The sequence below is a fragment of the Triplophysa dalaica genome, chromosome 7 (genome assembly GCF_015846415.1).
Source record: "Triplophysa dalaica isolate WHDGS20190420 chromosome 7, ASM1584641v1, whole genome shotgun sequence".
In the NCBI taxonomy this organism is placed as follows: Eukaryota; Metazoa; Chordata; class Actinopteri; order Cypriniformes; family Nemacheilidae; genus Triplophysa; species Triplophysa dalaica.
In genome coordinates, this window is record NC_079548.1 from 20,919,995 (window position 1) to 20,942,369 (window position 22,375).

The 22,375-nt window shown below is 37.1% G+C and overlaps 1 protein-coding gene across 1 annotated transcript; it reads left to right on the forward strand.

The window, feature by feature from the left end:
* Window positions 1-20,303: 20,303 nt before the first annotated feature.
* On the forward strand, window positions 20,304-21,254 carry LOC130425884 (G-protein coupled receptor 183-A-like). The gene has a single exon (XM_056752308.1). It carries the CDS (start codon window positions 20,304-20,306, stop codon window positions 21,252-21,254), a length of 951 nt encoding a protein of 316 aa, XP_056608286.1.
* The last annotated feature ends 1,121 nt before the right edge of the window (window positions 21,255-22,375 follow it).

Below are 22,375 nucleotides of genomic sequence, written 5' to 3' on the forward strand. Positions count from 1 at the left end.
CTAACCAAAACCCCATTTTTACATTTTCAAAGAAGCATCATTTAGTTTGTATAATAATTATTTTAAATGGTGGGGATCGCTGGCTGGTCACAGGTGTACCAGACACCTGGATAGTAGTCTCAGAACAGATACTGTACCAGATTCCTGCCAGCACTTAACACTGGCAGACAAAAATGGGAAATTACACTTTGCAAATGACATTCGCCAATAATTTAGTCTGATTTGTATAATTCCTTTAGTTTGTTTTGTGCTGAAACCACACAGATATCGCTTAAGAATAAATTTGATTATCAGGTGCAGTTCATCAAGGAGTCAATCACCAGAAGGTCCTATTAACAATTTCCCATTCACAGAGGGCAGAAATAGTGTTCCAGTACCACATTAGTTCAGAAAGTCACTTTTTCTCAACTTATACTTTATTCATTGGCCTAAGAATATTTTTTTTATTTAAACTCTAGTGTATTAGTCATGATTAATTTTTTTTACTGTGAATAATTATTTTTTTATCAAATTCAAATCCGATCCAAAACTGATCAAAATAGGAAAATGTAATTTTCAAGTTAACTGCTTCAACTCCAAACATGAACACAACATCTTTGCAATAAAACCTTACTGCAAAAAAAATATTTGACAAAATGTTTGTGTTTTATGTATTTTTGAAATACGGTGAAATACCAAAAATACAGTAAAATTTTGCAAATACAAGATAAACGGGGAAAACATGTAATTTTACAGGGGAATTATGGTTTATTTCTTGTGTCCCGGCTGCCAGAACAATTGCGTTTTTTTCGGGATTTTTTTACCGTGTTTTAAAACTTGATAACTTCTCAAGAAATCAAAATGTACCCTATTTACCTTGTTGGCGTACATTAGTAGTTTTGTGGTGAACAATTTTGTTCAGTAACAAAATGTCTTTGTAATTTTTACCCAAATTTTGAAAATGTACTTTTGCCCTTGAAGTGCGTTTTCTCTGATGAACTAATTGTGACGCCCATGGCTGAAAATGTCTGCTACGAATTCCTTTACTGGGTGAAACTTTTCTAGAGCTATTAAATTCACAGGAAAACAAGCCACATCCTGATTTTCTTTATTAAATATTCCATTTCACTCGTAAATATAAGTCAAAATCTAAATGCCGTTCACAATTTCCCTTGTTCACGGAGACCTCAACACCAAACTTCTAAATGACACCATAAAGAATCTATTAAATCTCTTTTTTAATTAGTTTTTTTAAACTAAGTTTAGCCTGAACTTAGCTTTCCTATAGCTTAGTGGTAAGAGCATTGCGTTAACAATGCAAGGTTTTGGGATGGATCCCAGGGAATTGCACATACCTATGTGAAATGTATAGGATAAAGCAATGTAAGTCGCTTTGGATGAAAGCGTCTGCAAAATGCATGAATGCAAATGTAAATAAATGTAAAAGCATAGTCATGTATCCAACCAATCAGTTTTGCAGCATTCGTCTTCAACCCCATCACCTCATTCTCAGCTAATATCTATCAAGCAGGGGCGAGATCTCTGGGTTCAGGCTAGAGTTTTGAGCTTGCTGCGCTCCCCTTGGACAAAACAGCAAATATGTAATCATACATGATTACATGTTAATGTAAACTTGTGAAACATTATTATAAAAATGATCTTCACCCCTTAATTCCATGTATAAGCTTCATACAGAGACAACATCATGATTTAAGTTTTTGCCTCCTTAAAGTTGTAATTGTTTGTGAGGTTCCTCCTCAAGCTCATACGGATCAACATCAAGTTACTCTATGGCTTTGTTACACATAACTGTTGACAAACAGCAGCTGTGAGCTTGCGACAGGAGTTGAGATGGAAAGCACATTTGAGGCCACGCATCAGCTTTGGAAAAAACTTAAGAAATGCCTGGAAGATGCTCTCATTATCTCATTTCTGTGTCCCATCTGTTTCTGAAGCTCATTCTACAGAGTCTGTTGTGATGCATTTCTTTCATCTGGACAGTGTGGGTGAGTGGAGCCTGAGGGAAGATGTTCAGGAACTCAAGAGTTACTCAGCTGGAGAAAGAGAGAAGGAGTGTGAGACACAATCAGGGTCTAGAAAGAATAAAAGAGCAGAGACAGCAGTGTGCGTTGTATCTCCTAAGCACACTTAAAGGCACAGTACAACCAAAAATACCAATTCTGACATCGTCTCAGTTCTTCATATGACATGAGCTTCAGAAAACTATGAGTTAGATTCTGATTTTCCCTCTTTGACAATATAATCTTTTCCTAAATTTCTGTTGCATGAAATCATAATTGTATCATTTTTTATGGAATGTTGAAATGTGTTTTTGGAAGTTACTTATCTGTGCACTTCATAATTCATTTGGTTTCGTAATCATTATTAAAACGTTGACCTACTCCTCCCTCGAAATGACTTCTCATCACCTCGTGTCACCAGGAATGGCGCGAGGGCAGAGCATTCTTCATTCTTCGATGGTGAGTCCGGTGGGGAAATCACACAAATGATTCCACAAACTCGCATTCAAATCTGCCTCCATTTTGTCAGCAACGCCCATCTTCCAATGACCCAAAAAGTTTTTGATTTTGTGGAAAAAATCAAGTCCCGCCCTACATTTTCTCTCCTTTCATTTCACCTGGAAAAGAATAAGATAGTCCCATTCATGCCTCCAACTGTGTTAAATGTTCAAAGAGGGTGTACCATGGCATGTCTTTTTGAAGTTCTTTGTGTTCCTAGGGAAGAACGAGAACAAAATTCACTTAAAGCAAGTTATATCAAGTCTTTAAACTTGACTTGGGAAAACAGCACATGGACATGACTACAACAGGAAATGATAGCATAAGCATGAGACGCAATTTACATCTAAACGATAATCAATTTACACCAAAAACATTTTGGATTCGTTTAGAAATTCTGAACGACTGTCCCAAACATCAACCAATTGTTCTCAAGCAATAGTTGAGTAGTTCCATACTGTGTTGACAACTTGGCGACTTGTTTTTCAAAAAGCGTCTAGCGACAAATCTAGCTTCTTTCTGAATAACCCGACTTAGCAAAACATTCTGCTTTACTTTTACTGCCCCGCAAGAGTGAGTTTTTGTTTCCCATGGGAGCACTTCCTCTCTCTGTCTACTCTGTTCAGTGGGTGGCAGCGAGAAGCAGCACATTCAGTTCAGAACGCACTGATGCTGTTGCCAAGAACTAATCACTTATTGACCTTGTCTGAGCATTCATGATTTAAAAAGCGATGACTGTATGGACGCATATATAAGATAAAAAAGACAGAATTAAGCTGTTCAAAATGTAAGGCGTAGTTTTAAGTGGTCGAATTCACTCACTATTACATACTTTTTGTTGACTGCCAGAAACAGTAAAATATGTCATTAAGAACTTATTTCTTGTGCATTTGGGTGTCGTTTTAAAGGGGTCATATGAAGCGGCTAAACGAATATTATATATTTTTTTATGTAATGCAACGTGAATACCAGAGTTAAGGTTAAAAACGTTGTATTTCCACAGACCTTGCATGTTTGTATCTCCTCTTTGCCCCGCCTCTCTGAAACTCGAAGATTTTTTAAAAAGTTAATCGCTCTGAAATCCAAGGTGTGTGATATGATTGGCCAGTTAACCCGTGTGTAGTGATTGGTTGAATACTGCAAGCGTGTGACGGAAATGTAACGCCTCAGGTTCCAAAGCAATTGTACTGACAGGTAGCCCACCTTACTTGCGTATACATTTGGGCGGTCTTAGTTAACTCCTACCACGAACTGACATAGATTTGTGGGGGTGTGGTTACACAAGGCGCTTCAGGCAGGTCTGGGTGACCATTCGATTTTAGATAAAATGCATCTTTTGTTCCAACACACCAATATTACTTTAATATAATACTGTCTAGGAAAGCTCAGAGGGTAGAGATATGAAGCAGACCTGAAGCGCTTAGCTTGTCAGGTACTATCTGACGACGTCAGGGATATACAAATTCGCGCATGGAGACATTTAGCGACTTTTCGGGCATGCTTTAGCTAATTTCCATTGAAAATAGTTGCCAATATTGGCTCCACAATTAGTAGTTCCACTGCTTTTTAATAGTCGATATGGAAATGATTCTGTGTCAGTGCTGCTGCTGCTTCACCTATGATCAGAGAGCCATGCTCATAACATGCAATACATAAATCCTGTAACCTGTTGACCTGGGCAATGAAATAAATATGTGTGTGCGGTATAATAGTCCTCACAATTGTTCTCTTACGTTACATTCAAAAGCATGACAAATGATTCCACAGCGGATTCGCACAATTACAAGGCATTCATTCGTGCTTCAAGCGCTTCCTTCCTGCCGTACTCCGTGTTACAGCCCGCAGGGTGGGGAGGACGTGCGAGGGCGATCCCGCCCTCCGACGGCTCCTCTCAGACACTCCGCTGCATATCAACAGCTGCCATAACACAAATATAACAGTGTAAACACAATCCATCCGTTCCACCACACTTATCACTCCTGCTTGTTTGTCACGTACGCCATGCAAAGCTTCGTTTCTATTTTACGGTAGTGACCTCAGCACTGCTGTATAATCTTTAAAAACAGGACACACGACGTGCTCACATTTCTTTTAATTACTTGTCGATGTGTGTGACCACCGAATCAATTCCAATCAGATTATGGGACTGCCGTCTTAAACATGACGCCTTGGTGGAAAATTTGTCACACTTGATGATTTTAGTCCCACGCTTCGGGATTAGCGGCAGCGGAAACATCTGTCAAACACAAGTTCAATAAACATTCTTACATCTGCACACAACAATTTCACTTTACCTTTTTACAGGTGAGGTTTGCAATACAACATCTAAAGAGTTTTCAATGACCCTGAATGGCTTCTATGTAGTACAGGCTCTCAAAACAATGAATGAATGATAGGGGGCAATGATGGGTGACAATCTGTGTTTGACCCATCTGATGATTGTTTTGAAGAGAACGCAACATGTAGTACTTCTAGGTTAGACTGTGGAAATAGATTGTCTTTGGTTTACATTGCTCTCAGCAAAATGCTGCAGGCCATTTTCTATTTCTTTTCATTGCAATGGCCAAATCAAATCAACACCAGAATACAAAAACAACCTTTTTTGTTTTCCAATAAACAAAAGGGTTATACCTTACTGTCAGGTTGAAATTTGGGCAATTCAAGCGTTATGGATGTCACATTTTGCGTTTTGTGCAGCACACTTTTACAAACAAAGGTGCTTCAAATGTTCTTCCCAGCGATGCCATTGAAGAACCGTTTTTTGGTTCCACCAAGAACCATTTAGTCAAAGGTTCTTTAAAAAACGTATTTTTCTTACTTTTTATAATCTGATGAACCTTTTGAAGCACCTTTTTTGGAGTGTATGTGACACACAATTGCTCAGAGAATGTATTTGTCACAGATATATTGAAGAATCTGTTTAAATTTACTAAACCTTTGTAGAGAGATTCTAATCAAACGAAAAATATCCGCCGGTGCACAAGGTTTCTTTTAAAAAAGGGAAATGAACATGCAACAAAAAAAAAAACAGAGAGACTGCATACTTTGTAGGATTTCTGTAAGTTGAAATGCAAAAACCAGAAGCAATAATACCCAACAAACGGAGAAGTGATGCTCTTTATTGAACATAAAATAGTTACTTTATTTCTTTCATGTGGTCATTCATGAGTAATGTGAACCAGTATGGATGTGACAATCCTGAAAATCATGCACTTAAAATAAAACAAATGTGTATAAAGCTTTGAGAGAAACCTGACATGTGTTTTAAAACCAACAAAGGTTGACATCTGCGCTATTACTATAGTAAACTCCTTTGTCAAAAACTAGGTTTTTCTTATGGTAAGGTTGACACGTTCATGGAATCTTTAACATTAACATTGATTGTTAACATTTGCTATCATTAATAAATGGCTCAACGCCTCACTCCACCCCTCCCTTTCGAAGCACAATTGTGGCAACACAGGACTAAGATCTCGTCACGTTTTTGCTTCTTTGCCGAAGGCGATAACATATTTACAAACCATGCTCTTTAGTGCAGTTTTGTGTATGACCACCCATCCTGCTTTGCATTATACCGCATATTGAGAAAATGTCCCACATTTTCATGAGTCTGTTTGTTTTTTTAGTTGTCTCATTAAGAAACCAGGTTATTTGACCCGAAACACACGAGACGCTTGTTTGCACTAGTTTTAATTTAAATATTTAATAGAGCTGATAAAGCTCATAAATTTTTATCCAATGAATAATCACTAAACAATGTCACTAATACATTGTAAACTGACAAAATGTTAAGAGACAGTTAACCTTAACTTAAAATAGCTTAAGCTTAAAGTTATTGTGTTATACATTTGATCTATTTGGAATGGACTAAATAACAAATTATTTTTTCAAGCTGAAAGCGTAAAAATATATTTCATTTCCTTAATATATCACAGTTTTACGCATCAGTGAGTACATGATGACAGAACTTTCATTTTTGGGTGAACTATCACTTTAAGAACGTTAACGTCAGAAGTTCATGGTTTTGTCCAGTATTAAAAAGATAATGCTGGACTGATTTTAATTTGGACAAGAATGACCATAAAGCTTCTGTACACCACACCTTTATTATCATTATGTACTTGACTTTGTAGAGTTCCAAGGGTCATGTTTGACATCTAAATTCAATTAAATACCTCAATTGAATTAATCTCTCTCTAAATTGAAGAGATATTAGAAAGAGAGAGAATAACCGAACGAGAAATGCCAGTCATGTTTTCTCAGAACCAGATCAGATAATGATTTTTTGCTCCAACACACTTCAAATGCTGTGACAGCTTCTGACATGAACAACAAAGGAAGTATTTTCTCCCCATCTACTAACTTAGCTATTTATTTTGCATGTTTATGCAAAATTAAAATTGCATGTTTCCTGCATGTTTGCATCTATGCGTGTTTATATAATCGGAAGCAGCACAATTTTGGGGTCACAAGCCAGTAGCTGAGAACCACTGTCAGAAATCTCATCATAGATCTGCCTAACAAGGACTTCAGTTGCGAGATCTGTCTGTGTTGTTTATGTTAATGAATTTAATAGTGAGTGACAGCTATATCTCTGAGCAGGCAGCATATATCTGAACAGCTGGAGAGCGCTGACTTCTTTATTGTGCTCGCTGAGCGCTCGTAACATCTGAGATGAGAATTTAAGTCGGACTGCAACGGCCTTGTGAGGGGGTAATGAAACAAGAGTTTGGAACGAGTGGAGAGCTCAGGCGTTGAGCCTGAGGGAAAGGTCTAATGTTCACACTCTGTGACTCCATCTTATTCGCCTTTTTCATCTTAGACCCTGTCAAAAAAATGAATACTCTCTATATAAATCAACACATGCACATACAAATTCATAAACCCATACAAACAGGCATTTGGTGTCAAAAGGTCACATTTTGCTTTAAGTAGGTTGGGTTCGTACAACATCCCTGTCTATCAACCAATAAAAATTTAGGCTAAATGTTTAGTTTACCCATAAACAAACAAAACGTGTGTCACCATAAATTGACCCTCATGTCATTAGAAACTGGTATGACAATCTTTATTTTTATTTATGATTGAACTAATGCCTAAGACTTACACCGTGTCTACACCGGACGCGACAAGCGCGACGCGACACGACAAAAGACATTAGAAACGCATTAGAACCCATTATAATTTCACATTTTGTCCACATTGGATGTGGCGCCCATTGTCACGTCCGGCGTAGACTCGGTGTAAGCTTTTCCAAACATTCTTTGTCAGTATGGTGACACAGTATGGCTCTTCCACCGTCGTGCCGAATCATTCACGTTGCTTAATCGTACGACTCCGTGTTGATACATTCCAGCCGGTAAGTAAATGGTTTCATTTTTCAACGCAGTGATGATAACGGAAATTTTTAGAATGTAAACACAAATGAGTCAAGCAATGCCTTGGTAACACAAGAGACTGAGGTATGATGCCTCTGAGCGCATTCATTAGCGCGGTTCGGCACGGTGGTCTAACCTAATTTCGAACTGTGAACAGTTTGTCATTGTAGAAAGATTCAAGATATGGAAGGAGACGGGAACCGGCAAACATTTAACATAAAGTTTTAATATAAATAATAACAGCCGGTGGCCCCTCACGGACGACCGCCGGCGAAATAACATAAAAACAGATATAAATATAAATACAAACGTAAAACATGTTCGGGCCCGGTGCTCTCTCTTCGACGGTCCGGTCGCTCATTCTCTTATATGCTCCCGATCTCCTACGTGATTCCAGCCCGGTGTGCGCACAGCTGGTGCTCCATCACAATTACTCACCGGTCTCGAACAACGGTCTTGCCCCGCCTACTCCACTACAGTCATCGTGCCGTGTCGAACCAGGCTTACGTGGAGACATAACTGTAATTCAGACTGTGCTTGGAACGGTTCGGCGCGATGGTGAAAAAGCGCTTATAGTCAAACCAATAGTTCTAGAACATATATTTTTTTGTTTAAATTCTGTTGTCCGCCTCAAAACTGCTTTTTTAAATGTTAATGGACTTGGTTAATTTATCATATCTGCCCCTTTTTTGCAGTTTCTTTGCAAAGAAAAACTTTGCAAAAGAAAAGAACTTTGTTCTTTTAAGCATTGTGAGGCTATTAAGGTAATAATGAGTTAATGTAAGTTCATCAGAAGCATGACAGTTATTTTATTTTTAATGTGCTAATGTGTTCTAATTATACAGCATAATTTATCCATTATCCAAATTTGAAAAGCATTAAATTGTTTATGTGGAAAGATGTTGGATATGATGTTAAAGAGTGCTGTGTCTGAGAAGTACTTAGCGTACTATTAGATGAGAAACTTTATTTTTGACATCTTTTCCTTTGCAGGGTTTCTCCCAATTGGTGGAACTCAACAGAAAAAAACTCATATATAAAAGGCTGAAAAAAATTCAGTAAAACTAATATAAACAAAAAGACAAATTGATAAATGCCTTTTTAGCCAACATTTTGCTATTAAAACATTTTTCTCTGATGAATCAATGGATTGTTACATTCACATCTGAATAATTTCTTGGATAAGCACTTAATCAGTTTAATGATAAGAGCATGTTTACATTTTTTATATCTGAGAGGTTAAATGGTGTCATCTAAACAGACTAGTGTTTTCGCATGTCTCCATTCAGTTACAACCTCCCTTCCTCTCCCAACTGAAGAGAACTTGGCCGTTTCCCTTTTCATAGGAAGGCAAAAGAACCGACTTGTGTTCTTGTGGAGACCGGTCTTGCGAGGCAACCTCAGAAGAACGTGCTCAGATGGATCCGCCGCAATGACTTCTGCATCCATCAAGAACGTGTTCTCTGTTCGTGTGTTCTTGAGTATTGGAACCAGATGACGCAGAGTGAGAACACAAGGACACAAGATTGCTGAAGAATGCATATTGAGAAAACAGCCCTTATGGTTTCTGATGGATAAGACCTTTGCTCAGTTATCACCCAAAGAGGATGACATCAGGATGTGCAGTTCACAAACATACAGTAAAGATAGCATTCGTGTATCAGTCCATCGATCCAAAAGCTTCCTGGTGCTTCAGTTTGGCAAAGCAGAGAAGATCTGTTGCACACAAACTTGTTTCATATTGATTTAAGGCCGGTCATTCTGCATTTTGGGTGAAGTTATGAAAAAATGTGTGATCACCATGTTTAAGCATGGTATGAAATTATTTTAGGGGGTTGTCTTAGGGAAAGGTCAGACTTGTCATGAGTAATTATGAGATTGTATTCTCATAGGTAAAGGCCATGCACCCTCATGAATAATTATGAGGCACGACCAGTGCCGGTCTGGGAGGTCATTTTAGGCCAAGAGTTAGCACACAAAATACAATACAAGTCAAAGTCTTTCATGCTTCACCACCCCTCTTTCAGATGTTATTTTTTTGTCACAACGAGAACTGACATTTTTTGGTGATGGTGTATTTCCTGTCATTTTCAGTCTCAGGCACTGGATCAGAGCTTAGCATGTTCTGATTCATAGACGAAGGTAATTTATTAATGAAGTGAATTCTGGGAAATGTATTGAAAGTTGCAGGTGCTGCTGGAATGGAGAAAGTTTATGCTGTGCAAGTGAAAATTTCCAACTTCCTATCTGGACGAGTTTAATCGAATGCCTCTTAAAGACAGACTTCCAACTTGGCAGCTTGTGTGGAAGAGCTCTGATTTTTCCACATCGGGCACAGCATTAATCCATGCCAACTTGGACATTTACAGAGCAGCCACCATAAAAAAACATAATACAATACAATTGGTAGAGTTAAGCAATGCGTGCCGTGGCATCTTTCTGACTGATGAGATGACTGATGTGCATGCCAAACTAAACACGTACACACATTTCATGCTGTTTTTCTTCCATCTCTTGAGTCTGGCTTGGTCATGGGAGCACGCAAAGATGTCACTCTGATGCAATCAATCATCTGTCCTCTCACACAATATTTAGCCAAGAAGCTTGGGAAATTATCCACTGCCACGTGAAGTGATGCAGTTACACAAGAAACCTGACAAAACATAATCGTACATTTTTCCTAGATGCTTAGCATTTTTATTTCAGTGGTGTTATTGTTATAATCATGAACAGTAGGCTAAAGTTAACTTTTAAAGATAAAATGATTTTTATAGCACAAACTGTGGCATCTTAAAATCAAATGAATGTCCATGATAAAACAATTATTCTACAGTGTAGATTCTTTATTCAACTGTAATATCAAAGAAACATTGGTTTAGTGTTCAAATTAAACACCTCTAGGAAACCTGAAACAAATTGAATACACAGGTCTTCATCTCTGATAAATGTGATCTAGCACGGCCTTAAAAGGATGTTTCAGATATTACATACATAGCTGTATATTATAAAAGTATGTGATTTCAGACGTAGTCTCGCATTTACGTTGACAAATTAACCAGAAATAACAAGACTGGTAAAAACAATTAGGAAAAAAAAGGAACTGTAAAAACTACAAAAGGAAGTAGAATTGCCACCAAATTTACAAATAAAAGACACAACAAACAGACATTCAACATTGATTTGGGGATTTTAGGCAAAGTGTTGAGGCAAATGCTGAGGAATATTAAAAAAATTAAATCATTAAAATTATTAACATTAAAATAAATTAATGTGTGTCTGTTTGTTTTCCCAAAATCTTTTGTTTTCTGTCACTGACAACGTCATGTAAACAATAACGCTCTGAACATAAGCTGTCAACTGACATAGACATATCTGTTATGACTGTGCATTTTATTACACTACAGTTCTTTCAACTTCTTACACACATTTTCAAAACGTTGCCTCTTTTTTTTCAAAACTTTACACACAAATCCAAGAATTTCACACAGAAAATGCAAAATGCCTCACATCTCTGGCAAAATGAAGCAAACACATTTCAAAGCAAACATTTGTCTTCTGTTGTAAACACATTTACCATAATATTATATTTTTGGATATATCATTAAATAGCAAAGATTGTGGCATCATTAAGGAAATTGTTGTGTATTTCACAAATTCTACTGTATACCCTACACAGCATTGTTTTCTGCAAGTTGCAGTATATAACATGGCTAGTTTTGTTTTCAGATGAAAGTCATCAAATCAAAAGATTAATAGTGTTCAAATCAGATATTAAACACTTACAGTTTTTTCCAACTGCTTACACACAAAATCTTTTCATGTCACATGATTTTTTAAACCTCTCACCCAAAGTGCAAAACTAAACACAAAATCTCCAAAACCACAAGCTATTTCTCAGCCTTTGACTCAGCGTTCATTGCATAAAACACTTTTTTCAAAACATTACACACAATTATTTACCTAAAACACAAAAATCTAACAGGAAGTGACTTGCTTTCCTTTTCCAAACACAACCAGTCAAAATGCTACACTTATTCACCAGGTCACACACACTCTCCTCACATGTGGAAACTGATTGCTTAACTGATCACTATCCAATCACTGCTTTACTGTAGTATTGGCCTATAAATAGATCAAAGGTCAGATTACCTGTTTTGAACAATGCATGCCAACAATGGACAGAGAGCAAGAGGAGTAGGAGGAAGAGGAGGAAGAGGAAGAAGAGGACGAGGGCAAAGAAGAGAAGGAAGGAGAGCCATCTCTGATAAGATTAGGGGAACACTTGTTGATCTTGTGATCAACCACGGTTTGAGCATGAGAGAGGCTGGAATGAGACTCCAGCCCAATTTGAGTCGATTTACAGTGGCATCAATAATTCAAACCTTCAGAAATGAGAACAGGTATGAAACTATCTAATGACTATTTTAGCTATACAGTAATGTACAGTAAATACCTATGACTTCATAGTATTGCAAAAACATTTGTAATTCTAAACCATCCATTTATTGCACTGCCTTGAATGAATGAGGTTGGTTATCATGCTGTACTACAGTTTGTACACAATACTTGTCCCTGATCCAGATCAGGAGCATGCTAGATTTGTGGTTACATGGGACAATGTTAGTTTTCACCGTGCTGTTCTGGTCCAAAACTGGTTTACCACCCATCAGCAATTTGTAGTTTTGTACGTACCCCCAAATTCACCTTTTCTAAATCCCATAGAGGAATTCTTCTCAGCCAGGCGCTGGAAAGTCTATGATCGCCAACCCTATGCCCGCATGGCGCTTCTCCAGGCAATGGAGGACGCATGTGGGGACACAGAGTTTGCCTCTGTCCAAGGTTGGATACGCCATGCTAAGAGATACTTCCCTCGATGTTTGGCAAGAGAAAATGTTTCTAGTGATGTGGACAAAGTATTGTGGCCAGCCCCAGCCCGAAGAAGCGATGAAGCGTAGCTCAACAATGATGGCTGCACCTCCACCAATTTCTGGACTGCCCCCCGGGACCCCACACACACAATTCTGAAGAACATACTTTTGGTTTATATATGTCTTTGATTTTGTTGAATGCTACTGTAATAAACAGTAATGTTTGGCCTAATATATATGTTCTGTATCTAGATTGCATTTGTGTTTACAGTGTACTTGTTTCCCCTCAGCAGATAACTTTCACTGTAGAACATTGTATCGAAATGTAGATATGAGCACATGAAAGACAAAAGAGCTTTAAATTTAGAACAACAGTGTTTACTTGGTATATCGAAACATTCACTTTTATGAAAGAAGTATTTGCCATTTGTTGCAAATGCTTCATCCTGACATGTGTTTATGGAATTTTGAATGCAGTGTTAAATTTTGAAGGAGATATGAGGCATTTTGCATTTTGTGTGTGCAGTTTTGGGAATTGTGTGTAGAGTTTTGAGAAAAGGTGACATAGTTTTGAAAACGTGTGTAAGCAGTTGGAAAAAACTGTAATCCTGGATGTCTGAAATCAGAGCAATCAGTGATTTTCTAAATGCTTAATTCCCTCACATCGTGTGTCTACTAATGTGTTTATTATGTTATTATTCCCACTGAGAATGTGATGGATAAGTCATTCTCTGTCAGTGTAGATACATAAATCATTAAGACACTTTTATATTCTTCATAGCCTCTTTTCTCACAACACAGAATAAATCCAAAACACATTTTTCAAACAAGTTGCACTTGGACAATAGAAGAGAAGTGTATGTGTGTTAGTGTATGTGTGTGTGTGTGTGTGTGTGTGCGTGTGTGTACTATTGCACTTGAAGACCTGAGACATTGGATAGGAGAATTTACGGCTCTTTGAACTGTTAGTCCTCATCTTAAATGTTTTGTATCTTTTCCCAAAGGACAGACGGGAAAACAGGTGATATGCAGTGTGGGTGCGTCCATAATGATACAGCTGGCTTTCTATCTGAGACAGACAGTGTAAATGTCTTTGAGGGGAGGAAGTGTTGTGCGGATGATTTGCTCTGCCACCTTCACCACCTGCTGCAGGTCTTCTTCTTTTTCTGTGCAGCTGCTGTACCACTCTATGATGCAGTAGGTCAGAAGGCTCTCTATTGATGACCGAAAGGTGTGCCTGTTTCAGTGCAGTCTGCCTTCCCCACCTGATGGGAGATGTGTGCGGACCAGGTGAGGTCGGCTGAGATATGCACACAAAGGAACTTAAAACTCTTTACCTTTTCAACCTCCTTGCCTTCTACTCAAGAGGGCAGCGTGCTCTGTACGCTTTGATCTTCTGAAGTCAATTATAAATTCCTTGGTTTTAGAGATGTTTTTAAGTACAGATTATTGAGTGAACAACTTTTGTCAGATGCTGAACCTCCTTCTTACAGTTTGACTCGTTGTTATCTGTATCAGACATATTTCACATTTTGTTCTAATGCTACGTGTAAAAGACGTTTTTGTATGATCACATTATACAAATTCATATAAATTAGCCACCTCATAAAAGGGTTGTGAGTTCCTGTGAGATCAGGCTGTACATTAATGCTGTTCTTCTTAAACCTTGTATTGCCATGAATCATTATTCTTAGTCACCCTTTATGTTTGTTCCAGGGTTCTGCAAATATTGAACCAATAAAAAGGATTTATATTAGTATATGATAGTATTGTTTATAAAGTACTGTGTTTTTAATATTTCCTGAAAAACTTTCAGAAGGACCAGGTTATTATATTCGAGATGACAAAAATGGGGTTATGATTCAAAGTTTCCTTTGCCATGGTCTTTCATCGTTTTTTAAATAGTTTAGTTGTTATGTGCTTAAGTTTTTACCACACATTTATGTAAAACAAGTATTATACAGTTTATACAATAATTATTCAACTTTAAAAATCTGAATTAAAATTCATCACGTCTGCTCCCTTCTGTCTGCTTCTTGGCTAGCTTCTGTTCTCTCCCGCATAATGGCTAAATAACCTGCAATCGCAGACTTGTTCTGACGCAAATGAATTTTTAAACAATGTGTGGTGATTTTAAAACATATGCCATGTGTTTTTTTATGTTTCTGTTCTACTCAACCGCAGACAAAGCCTTTATGTAGCTTTGAATAAAGCATTTCACTCAAATTAAATGTACTTTACATTTTGTCTCGATGATATTTACTGGACAAGGACTTATTGTTATACTGTAACTCTGTCACAGAAAACAGCATTACCCATTCATTCATGAAATATGAATTATTCGTAAAAACATTCTTACGTAAATTGTCATTTGAGATTTGAATGTAACGAATTACATAAAAAGGGTTTTGTGAAGTTTACAGTCACATTATATGACTCATAATTGTTCTATTAATTGGTCTTTGTGTCTCGAATGAAATGGATGGATGTAAAGACAGGTGACAGCACAAAGAACACAGATCTGATGAACTCTTTTAAACTGTCATGTATCAGAAGCATTTAGCTGATAGACGTCATGTGGAATTGTTTTATTAGATCTGACCAGAGTTATTATGAAGTTTGATATGAAGTGTTAGCGTGTGTCTTAAAAAGAGACTCATTATTGTCCTCCCATGATTCATTTTTTCCTAATTTCTCTTACCTCTAAGCCCAAGGGTTTTACACGTGTGTTATCATATGAGCAGAGTGTGAAATGTCTCCTATTGTGTTCCACAAAAAGAAGCAACAGCGCAGGGGTTGTAGCCAAAACATGCGTGAATAATTACATCTAAAAATATCCCATAATCTGTCATGGAAAGACAGCTTTTGCTTGTACACTGACAGTTTAATGAGGATCCAAAGGTAATACCAACCAAGAATCTGAAATAAATGAGGATATAAATGTATATAACATACGCTTTTATCCAAAGCTACTTACATTGCATTATACTATACATTACATTATACTATTCATTATCCATCCATTTGCATTTATGCATTTGGCAAACGCTTTTATTCAAAGCGACTTACGTTTCAGGATACTATACATTTGTATTTGAGTATGTGCAATCCCTGGGATCGAACCAATGACCGTGGCGTTGCTAGCGCCACCCTCTAACTACTGAGCTACAGGAAAGGAGTAGTTCAGTGAAATGATCAATGATGCCAGGCAGTAAAACTTAAAGTTTGAGGAGAATATGTCAATGAAGAAGCCAAGAGCAAAAACATGAAATGTTGTATTCGAATACAACACCTCTGGTTCTCAATTGCATGTATATGTTTGTATGTATATATACATTTACAGTTCGTAAACACTTATTTAAACATTTATATACAGTACACATACATATCAGATGTGCAAAATGTAAAGTGACAGACCTTTTTAAGGATAACGTCCCAGGTAGGTAGCTAACAGGAAAACAAGAAGTTGTAATTCTGTTCTTCTTGGAAAAGTTATAATTTATTGCTAGTCCAAATAAACATTTCATGAGATACATTTATGATTAATATACAAAATATATTTTTTGTGCATTGTAATTTAATTCTGTATAACATGAACACGTTCCATCAAAAGCAACGTAACGCCTCAGTCCTTCAAATTTCAACCTGAAAACACGCAGCCGTCATGAAGGAGCACACATTATCAGCGGAGTGCTGCACCTGTGTGCACTGTTTGCAATGAAAGAGTCAAAGACAAATAGAGACTGACACGAGGGCCCTCTGGCCACTGGTACCAATCAAAACCAGTCCCAAGATGCAAGTTAATCCCAGAACCGAGAGTCAATTCATTTATTTATTTGTATTTATTGTTTATTCTTATTCGCTGATATGATGCAAATCCTGACTCATCTACACGTATGCTGTATAATGATCCATTTCATGTTGAGCATGTAGAATGTATTGCAGATGGTAGTTTTATGGTTTGCGTTTATTGAAACACTTTTATAAACAGGCTGTTAAGGGGAAAATTACAGTAGGATTAATTAATGACATCCAAAATTTTATGAACATAATATCTAATAAAAATAAAATAATGAATCAAACTAATCAAATCATGTTGTGTATGTTATTAAAGACATTACACTCCTTTAGATATAAAGAATTGAACAAATGTTTTGTGGCCTATAGTCAACGCATGCAAATGAAATTGTTTTGAGGAGAATGTTCATGCAAAATGATAATTTCTTAATTCTTCATCTATGTGAAGACTGAAGTGATCGTCATCTTGTTATTATATACTCCATCTTGCTGATGGTGTAAAATCACATCCCTTGTAAACGCTTAATTTTACATGACAAGCTTGGTGATGTAGTTTAACTGTAGTAAGAAGTGAGCCATACATATTTATTTCATTAACTTTGCTTTTCGCATTGACATTTTTTCATTCAAATGACATTAATCAGTCACCTCTGTAACAACAGTCATCATAAACCTTTAACCAAGAAACACAGCTTGGATCCTGTGAGGACAGAAGAGTGTAGAACACAAATAATTCACCATTAGGGACCTAGTCCAGAACTCACCTGAAAAGGTCCTCCCAATTCCTCAAGGTCTCAGGATGTTATAAAGGCAACTCCACAATCAAACTCCATATCTTCACAACTTAAACCATCAGGTAAGAAGTGTTTGTCTTTATCTTTTCTGTTCTACCATAAATGATCCTATTATGAATTTTTGTAGCCCTGCATACTTCCGAATGTCTTTTTAAATAGTTTTCTATGGTAATCAGAGATTCTTAATGAAACATCAGGTTGTAATTATATTAGGTGATTGGAGCAAGTCGTACTATTGTAAATAAATAAATCTTTCATTACTGCGTACTGTGAGTTAGGACTGAATTTATTTGAATTATCTGAAATTGTTTCCAAAGACTCTTGGGTTGAATTTTTTCAACTTTAAAGATTTCAAATGATAGTAGTTTGTCACTATGACTAAGAAATATAAACTCTTAACAAAATATGTTAAGTCTTCTAAAATTGCATTTAAACCATAAAACCTTGCAACATTGTAACAAAAAAATCATAGAAATTACAGGTGAACCGTGTGAAACTGTTTTGACATTATAAATGGAGACTATTTGTCGAATGTAAAATTTATTAATTTTTGCAATAGATAAAAAATAACTTGAAAAATAATGTACTCATCATCGGACTCTTGAAAAGTGACCACTTATATAGATGTATAATTTGTACTCGACAAAACATCTGTCTATTTGTAGCAGAACAAACTTTTCCCGACACTATATGTCAGATCAAGTGTCAATGGTTCACCTTAGCAGGTTTGAAGTCCCCAGGGCTAAATAAGAGAAACACAATTTATTAACAGTGTCAGTCCCAGAGAGACTCCTTATTCTTCAGCAGACGTGGAGAGATTTAGCCTGAAGGAGAGAGAGGAGGTGAGGGAGATGCTCAGGGTCCCGCTGGTGATACACAGAACACATACACATAAAGCTCACTGTCCCGTCAGACTTCACAGGGCGGTGCTTCACATCATCTCTGCTATAAAAGAGTCTGAAAACCTCAGAGGTGCTTCAGTCTTTTACACATTACCTGTCATGTCGTTGAATACATTTGTTTAAGAACTAAAATGTTTATATGCTGTGTAAATAAAATCAATAAAACTAAGCATTGCAATGAGAAATAATTGAACAACACCTACTGTGTCAAAGGTCCCGTTTATTTTTGTAATTCATAATCATTTGTAATTAGATCTTCCAATCATCCAATGGAACATTTACATTGCAAATCGATTTACATGTTGAACAGTGTGAAAACTATTAGCGAAGGTGAACTACAAGTGAGCTGCCTTTATATATCAGTGCCAAGGAAAAGGGGCGGGGCTTAAGTTTTATATGGATGTAGATTGAAGTCCCTCCTGACAGGTGTGTTTTGCGCGGTCTGTGTTTGTGCAGTGGGTGCACTCCTGTGGGTACATGGGGTAACAAGAAAACATGCACAGAGGGAGATCTCACCTGTTTTTGTAAATTATGTATTCTTGAAAAACTGAGATGATGCACTATACCTCAGTCTGTAAAATGGCTGCCCAGGACCTTTTTTGTGAATCCAAGTATGATCTATCTCAAAATTTCCTGAATCTCTATAGCAGAAAAAAAGTTAAGACCGTGGCAAGAACTAGTGATTTCTCCTTGATGTTCATGAAGCTCATCTGAACTTTAGGTTGCCAGATATGCTGACTATATGTTACAGAGAGCTAATAATGAACCAAAAAGAGTTGCGTTTTAAACATGTTTATAGCTTGTCTATATTATATGCAGCGATAAAAACTTTTATTTATTGTTTTGCATGCTATGGTATCAAAATGAACTCAAGTTCTCCCTGTAGAATGAAATACAGACTTCAGACTTCATACAAAACAAAAGGGATCGCTTGGATCTGGGTTTCAGTTTTGTGTCATTAAGGATGACACTACTTATCGGCCAGTCAACATCGTCAATCCTGACTACAGTTCTGAGATGAATGAAGTAGACTGTTAAAACTGTACTTTTACTCTCTAACTGTTATTTTGTACAGTTTTTCGTGTAGGCTATAATGTAACAACTTAATTCAAACTGTTTTTTACTTATTATGTAAAAACTGTAATTTTACAGAATCGTACTGTTTTATATATATAAATATATATATATATGTATATTACTGCTTTTAAAGATTTTTTTTGCAAATTACATATTTTTGAAATACAGTAAAAACTGTCAAATTACAGAAAAAGGCTGCAAATTAACAAGAAAAACTCAATTGAATGTGAAAAAAGTTATTTTACTGTATTTTTCTGGTGTGTACAGTCCGACCTAACAGACTGCTGATGTTGAACAGTCCTTTACTGTCTTGACTTTTATTCAAGATCTTAGCAAGCTCATACTGTCATAAAAGACAGAACACAATCTAACAATCTACGCCTAATCTAAATTTAAAACCTATTAACTGTTGGAGCCCTTTTTAAGCCTACACATGAAAACACATGTTGGAACTAAAATGGCGGTAACTCATTAATTCTTTGGAACACAGACTTAGGGTTGGCTTCGTAGCTGATTATTGCACAAAAAATGAAAATAAACACACACAAAAGGATGTTAGGTTTATTGTAAAAAAATTATAAAAAAACCTTTATGTTTTTCTTTGATTAAAAAATACATAAATAAATACAGGTCGCAAAAGGATAATGAAAAACCGAAGCACACTTATTAAAAAGAATCAATTACTCTCCCTACATAAATTATAAAAAAAAACACCAAAGAAATCTGTATTCTAGAGTCTTAGACCTTTCCAATGATATATAGTTTGTCATGATTTGACTAGAAATTTCCTGCACAATATTGACGCAAACTTAGGTGTCCCGTATACGGAACGGGTGACAGTTAACAGGCTTCATTCATTGCAATTAAAAAATTAATAAAAAATTAAAGAGCTTGGCTTTTTGGAAATTACCAACTACGAAAATAACACACTGTATGTCATATTCACTGTCTCCTCTAGAATCGCATTCACAGTTTTCTCTCAGACATTATGGAGCATCCACTACTTCACGACACAAGATTTAACTACGCCCTAAGAAGCAGCCTGCCCTCCTCTAACCTCACGACCAACTCAACCAACGCCACCCACACCTTCAGTGTGTTTGATGGGTGCGAGCACATGGTGAGCGGTATCATTTTTGACTTGGCTTTACAATCCATCAACATGATCATCGGAATACCGGCCAACATCCTGGTCATCGCACACCTCATAAACACCCGGAATGAACCTTCCACTTCTGACATCTTCCTGGGCTGTCTGGCCTTCATGGATGCGTACTTCGGCTTCATGACCATCATATCGTTCCTCAATCTCTACCACTGGAGGAGTGCAATTGGTTGGAGGGCTCTGAAGTTTACCTTCGGCGTGAAGGACACCAGCGGTCCGCTCTTACTCTCATGCATCTGTCTAGATCGTTTCATAGCTGTTGTTTTCCCCATTGCCTTCGGACAACTGAAGTCCCCGAAATACAGAGTTGGCCTCACCGTCGTGGTCCTAATGCTCACCTTTGCCTACGCTTCAGCCAAAGCTATCGGCGGCATTCCCAATTTCGAAAAAGTCTTCACGGGTGAGGTCTTGTTCTCTTTCACCTGGATGGTGGTGTGTAATGTGGCCATCCTACTGGCCCTCAAACGCTCTCGAGGGGCTGGAAAAGATGAGATGCACCCTATGAAGAGGAAAGCGTTTAAGATCGTGTTGTCGATCCTTTTCATAATCATCTCTAACTATCTGCCGCCAGTTGCGCTCTTCCCCTTTGAGGACTTTTATCCACATAAGGTCTTCTCCTGTTACGTTCAGCCTGTGGGCTTTGCCTTCGTAAACATCAGCAGCACTATCCAGCCACTGACTTACTTGTCTCGACTAGAGAAAATCCCGTTCCTACCCAAATCCTGCGTAGAGAAGCTGTGCTGCAAGAAGAAAGATAATCCATCAAAGGCATGATGGTGAAATAATATCAATGTATCAAATACAGTATAAAAAATACCAATCATGCATCATTTGCATAGCCCTTCAGTTTGCACTAAATTTATATAATAAATATTGAACAATTTCAATACATTCATTACAAAATATAATATATTTTTAGATGTTTTTAAAATATTTTACAGGTATGCCTTTGAGGAATTGTATTGATTAGAAGTCTATCCCTCTTGTCTATACTGGGATGTTCATGCGGAGATGGGTTGTGGCGCCACCATGTGTTACGGACATTTGGAAAAAATGTCCTTGAGATGAGAAATTGTTGAAATGAAAAAGATAAGCTATTTAATAAATTCATTTTCAAAGCAATATTTGTTACATATACTTAATCCAGATGTTCTGAGGTTTCAGACACTGAATTGCACATCACTGTTGAGTAGATCTCATACTTATTATTAAACGTTACCTTTATGTTTATCCGGCCCAACCTTTATCATTTTGTCCCAGTCCCATGAATCATAGCCCTGACCTCAGCTGAAAAGGAAAGTTTTATCAAAGACAGAACAATACATACCATGCAAGTGACACAGAAGGAGGATTTTTTAGATATAGTGTTATGTTAGGTAAGATGAATAAAAGGTAATGTTAAGGCCTGTTGGGAAAAATTTTAAAAGTATAGTTCGCCCCCGAAAATCTGAATATGATTCTTTTTTCAGTGAAACACAACAGAAGATATTTTGAGAAATGTCTCAGTGGTGTTGTGTTCTTGGAGGTCAATGGAGGGTTGTTTTGTTACCAACATTGTTCACAATATCTTCTTTTGTGTTCTGCAGTAGAAAGAGAGTGATACAGGTTTTCCTATCCCAACTATTCCTTTACGTTTAAAAAAGAAAACCAATGTGAATTTGGGTTCTCGTGTAGAACTCTTACAGTTCAGACTTTGTCATTTACACATTTTAAAATCAAGTGTCAATTATCCACCTTTAGCTGTTTGAAGTCCCCAGGGCTAAATAAGAGAAACACAATTTATTAACAGTGTCAGTCCCAGAGAGACTCCTTATTCTTCAGCAGACGTGGAGAGATTTAGCCTGAAGGAGAGAGAGGAGGTGAGGGAGATGCTCAGGGTCCCGCTGGTGATACAC